The sequence below is a fragment of the Garra rufa genome, chromosome 12 (genome assembly GCF_049309525.1).
Source record: "Garra rufa chromosome 12, GarRuf1.0, whole genome shotgun sequence".
NCBI lineage: Eukaryota > Metazoa > Chordata > Actinopteri > Cypriniformes > Cyprinidae > Garra > Garra rufa.
In genome coordinates, this window is record NC_133372.1 from 41,668,360 (window position 1) to 41,672,998 (window position 4,639).

Genomic DNA, 4,639 nt, shown 5'->3' on the forward strand with positions numbered 1-4,639 from the left:
TTTTGTTTTTATTTTTTTATATAATTATAATTATTATTATTTTATATATATTTTTATTTTATTTTTTATTTTTTTATTTTCACTCACTAAGCAATACACTAATATTTCATTTTGAACAACCAATCAAACAAATAAATTCCTGAGGTGCTATAAAAATAAAAAGCAAAAAATGGTTGTAATGAAACAGAGACAAAGAGCGAGATTATTTTGAAGTCAGAAGACGTCATTACTGGAGAAGCTCTTTTATTGGTGGACGATCCTGACAAATAAAAAAAAATACACTCACATTCACACACACTTGAAACATTTTCCTCCAACACATTGAGAGTGAATTAAAAAAACAACTATTCGCCCTGTAAACGTTGAGGAGAGGTACAGTGAAAGAGCAAGGAAATATTCCTATAAATATTGCAACATCGCAGCCATTTGGAAAGACACATATAAATACAAGAATACGCTATAGATTTAGAAAAGGAGAGTGCAAAACCATTCTGATGAGTCCTCTCAATACATGTGAGGAAAAAATGTGTGCTTGTGTGTGCGTGCATGTGTGTGTTTGTTGCATTCCCAACACTGTGTTGACACGGGAAGCAGACAAATCAGCGGGGAAAGTGAGTCAGGAAAGTCAGGGAAAGACATAAAGGGAGAGGGTGTGACTAATCAGGTGAAGAGGTGCTTCCTGATTGGCTGTTCTTGTCATGATTGGCGGCTCTCAGAGACCAGCATCATTGTAGGTTGGGGCGGGAACCTTCAGGATGCTCTGGGCGTTTTCCTCCACCAGGGGGCGCCATTTCACTTCTCCTGTTAAAAGCAGGTCCTCTCCATCCAGAGCATCGATGAACTGCATCTGTGTGGAGAAAAGAACATCTGTATCATCTGCAGGCAAGACTGGGCCTGCTATATAACGAAAGTACATTCTGATCAAAAAGTTGAACTGTGTTCTCAGGACAAAGGCTTTTTCTTTTTAGAAATGACAGGCTGGAGCAAGCTGTCACTAGGGTTATTATAGCAAACAAAAAAAACTACAAAAAACTATATATATAAAAAAAACTTAAAACAAAATAAATAAATAAATACATAAACATAATATTATTACATAAACATACCATTATACATAAATATAAACAAACATATAAGGTCAAAAGTTTTCATACAGTAAGATTTTCAATGTTTTTTAAAGAAGTCTCTTCTGCTCACCAAGCCTGCATTTATTTGATCCAAAGTACAGCAAAAGCAGTAATATTGTGAATTGTTTTTACTATTTAAAATAACTGCTTTTTATTTGAATATATTTTAAAATGCAATTTATTCCTGCGATCAAAGCCGGATTTTCAGCATCATTACTCCAGTCTTCAGTGTCACATGATCCTTCAGAAATCATTCTAATACGCTGATTTGCTGCTTAAGAGACATTTATTATTATTATTAATATTATCATCAATATTTAAAACAGTAAAGTACTTTTTCAGGATTTTTTGATGAATAGAAAGATCCAAAGATCATCATTTATCTGACATAAAAAGGTTTTGTAACATTATACACTATAACATTCAAAAGCTTGGAGTCAGTATAATTTTATTTCTTATTATTTTGGAAAAGAAATTATGAAATTAGTATTTTTATTTAGCAAGGCTGCTTTAAATTGATCAAAAGGGATGATAAAGACATTTATAATGTTACAAAAGATTTCTATTTAAGATAAATGTTGTTCTTCTGAACTTTGTATTCATCAAAGAAACCTGAAAAAAAAACTACTTAGCCGTTTTCAACATAATAATAATAATAAAAGTTTTTTTTAATAGCAAATCAGAATATTAGAATGATTTCTGAAGAATCATGTGACTGGAGTAATGATGCTAAAAATTCAGTTTTGAAATCACAGAATAAATTACATTTTAAAATATGTTCAAAGAGAAAATATTTATTTTAAATAGTAAAAATATTTCTAAATTTTACTGTACTTTGGATGAAATAAATGCAGGATTGATGAGCATTAGAGACTTCTTTAAAAAAATCTTAAATCCTAACTAAAACTAAAAACAACAATTACAAAAAATGTTCAAATCAAAATGAAAACTACAAACTAAAACTATAATAGTATCTCAATGATATTGAAACAACAGGGTTTTATGTATTGTAATGTTATACAATTGTTGGTAAAAAAAAGTTTTGATGCTTTACATATTTGCCATTTCATAACTGTTTTATGGTTTAAACTGCACTGAAAAGCCAAAAAAAGTAAAATCCATTCCAATACAATTAAAGTGAGCTTTTTGTACTTGATCTAATGCGTAAAACTTTTTTTAAAAAAGTATTATCACATCTGTGGCAATAAATATCAGCTTCCCTTTGTGAAAACTTCCCATGTGTGTCTATTTACTTGGGAAATAACAATGAAAATGTTCAATAGCTGCCAATACTTTAAGATATGCAAGTAGGTATTGCAAAGTTGACTATCATGAAAAGTGTGACAACTAGCCCCGGTCAACTCTACAATGAATTCACAAAATGCAAGTGTGGTCCCATTACAGATGCTGAACCTCATAGCAAGCCTGATCGAATCCAGGCTCAATTGACATCACTTCTATAACAGCGCTGTAAAAAGACAGACCTCAATGAATTCACCTCCTTAGTGTTCAAAACAGGCAAACTAATCAAAACTGGACGACAGTGAAGACAGCTGTGCTAACGAACACAGGACCAGAGCAGTGTCCTGGGAACTAATCACAAACTGATGAAAACTCAAAAGACAGAGAGTTTCAGACTGGATGAGCCATGCTTAAAACCACTGATAAACGCAGATTTACACTGCTGTTCAAAAGTTTGGGGTCAATAAGATTTTTAAAAAAAGATATACTTTTAACACAAAAGGATGCATTCAATTGATCAAAAGTGTGAATAAAGACATTTCAAATGTTACAAAATTCTTCTATTGAAAATAAATGCTTTGCATTGTTCAAAGAATTGTTTCTTAAGCAGCAAATCAGCGTATTAGAATGATTTCTTAAGGATCATGTGACATTGAAGACTTGAGTAATGATCACAGGAATAAATTACATTTTGAAATATATTCAAATAGAAAGCAGTTATTTTAAATAGTAATAATCTTTCACAATATTACTGTTTGTAATGGATTTTTGATCAAATAAATGCAGCCTTTGTAAGCATAATTGACTTTTCAAAAATCTGCAAAATATTCATTATTTTACCAAAATAAGAGGGATCATTCAAAATGCATGTTATTTTTTATTTAGTACTGATCTGAATAAGATATTTCACATAGAAGACGTTTACATATAGTCCACAAGACAAAATAATAGTTGAATTTATACAAATGACCCCGTTCAAAAGTTTGCATCCCCTTGATTCTTAATACTGTGTTATTAGCTGTGTTTTTTTTTTTAGTGATAGTTGTTCATGAGTCCCTTGTTTGTCCTGAACAGTTAAACTGCCTGCTGTTCTTCAGAAAAGTATTTCAGGTCCCACAAATTCTTTGGTTTTTCAGCATTTTTGTGTATTTGGACCCTTTCCATCAATGACTTCACATACTTCCCAGAAGACAAAATAAGTAAAATTTACCCTGATCTTCAAATTCAAAAAGGTTCCACCCCTTAATGCATTGTGTTCCTTTCTGAACCATCAGTGAGCGTTTGAATCTTCTGCAATAGTTGCATATGAGTCCCTCAGTTGTCCTCAGTGTGAAAAGATGGATCTCAAAATCATACAGTAATTGTTAGAAAGGGTTCAAATACACAAAAATGCTGGAAACCAAAGAATTTGTGGGACCTGAAGGTTTTTCTGTCCAGGACAGACAAGGTACTCATACACTCTTAAAAACAAAGGTTCTTGACAGCGATGCCATCAAAGAACATTTTTGGTTTCACAAAAAACATTTAATCAAAGGTTCTTTAAAGAGCCATCTCTTTCTTACCTTTCTATAATCTGAAGAACCTTCTTTTGCCACAAAGAACCTTTTGTGAAACAGAAAGGTTCTTCAGATGTTGAAGGTTCTTTATGGAACCATTTAGACAAAAAAGGTTCTTCTATGGCATCATGAAGCACCTTTATTTTTAAGAGTGTACACAACTATCACTAAAATAAAATAAAAAAACAGTTGTGGATCATTCAGGTAACAACACAGTATTAAAAATCAAGTGTATGTTACTTTTAAACGGGCTCGTTTCTTATTATTTTCTTTTGTGGACTATATGTAAACGTCTTTTATGTGAAATATCTTATTCAGGTCAGTACTAAATTAAAAAATAACATGCATTTTGTATGACCCCTCTTATTTTGCTAAAATAATGAACATTTTGCAGATTCTACAAGGTGTATGTAAACTTTTGACCTCAACTGTATGTTTACACACACATATACATACAAAATGACAGAAAGACTTTTTAAAACCTCTCCTTTTGTATTTGACAGAATAGAGGACGTCATATGGTTTTGGAAAGACATGAGGTTCAGTAAATTTGCTTACTTGAGGTAAAATATCATGTCGTCCGTTTCATTTCCAAACTCAAACTCCCATCTCAGCTCAAAAAAAAAAAAAAGTTTCCACACTTTAAATGAGCCAGTGGAGCATTCTTAATGCCGCAGGAGTTTAAAAACAGAAAGTCAAACACACACACACACA

At 31.8% G+C, this 4,639-nt stretch overlaps 1 protein-coding gene across 1 annotated transcript in view; it reads right to left on the reverse strand.

The window, feature by feature from the left end:
- Positions 1–202: 202 nt before the first annotated feature.
- The window catches only part of uqcc1 (ubiquinol-cytochrome c reductase complex assembly factor 1), a 35,662-nt gene continuing 31,225 nt past the window's right edge, over positions 203–4,639 (reverse strand). Inside the window, exon 9 of the mRNA XM_073852317.1 lies at positions 203–847. Coding sequence (XP_073708418.1) covers positions 713–847 — 135 coding nt within the window. The 3' untranslated portion in view covers positions 203–712. The remainder of the gene's footprint in view (positions 848–4,639) is intronic.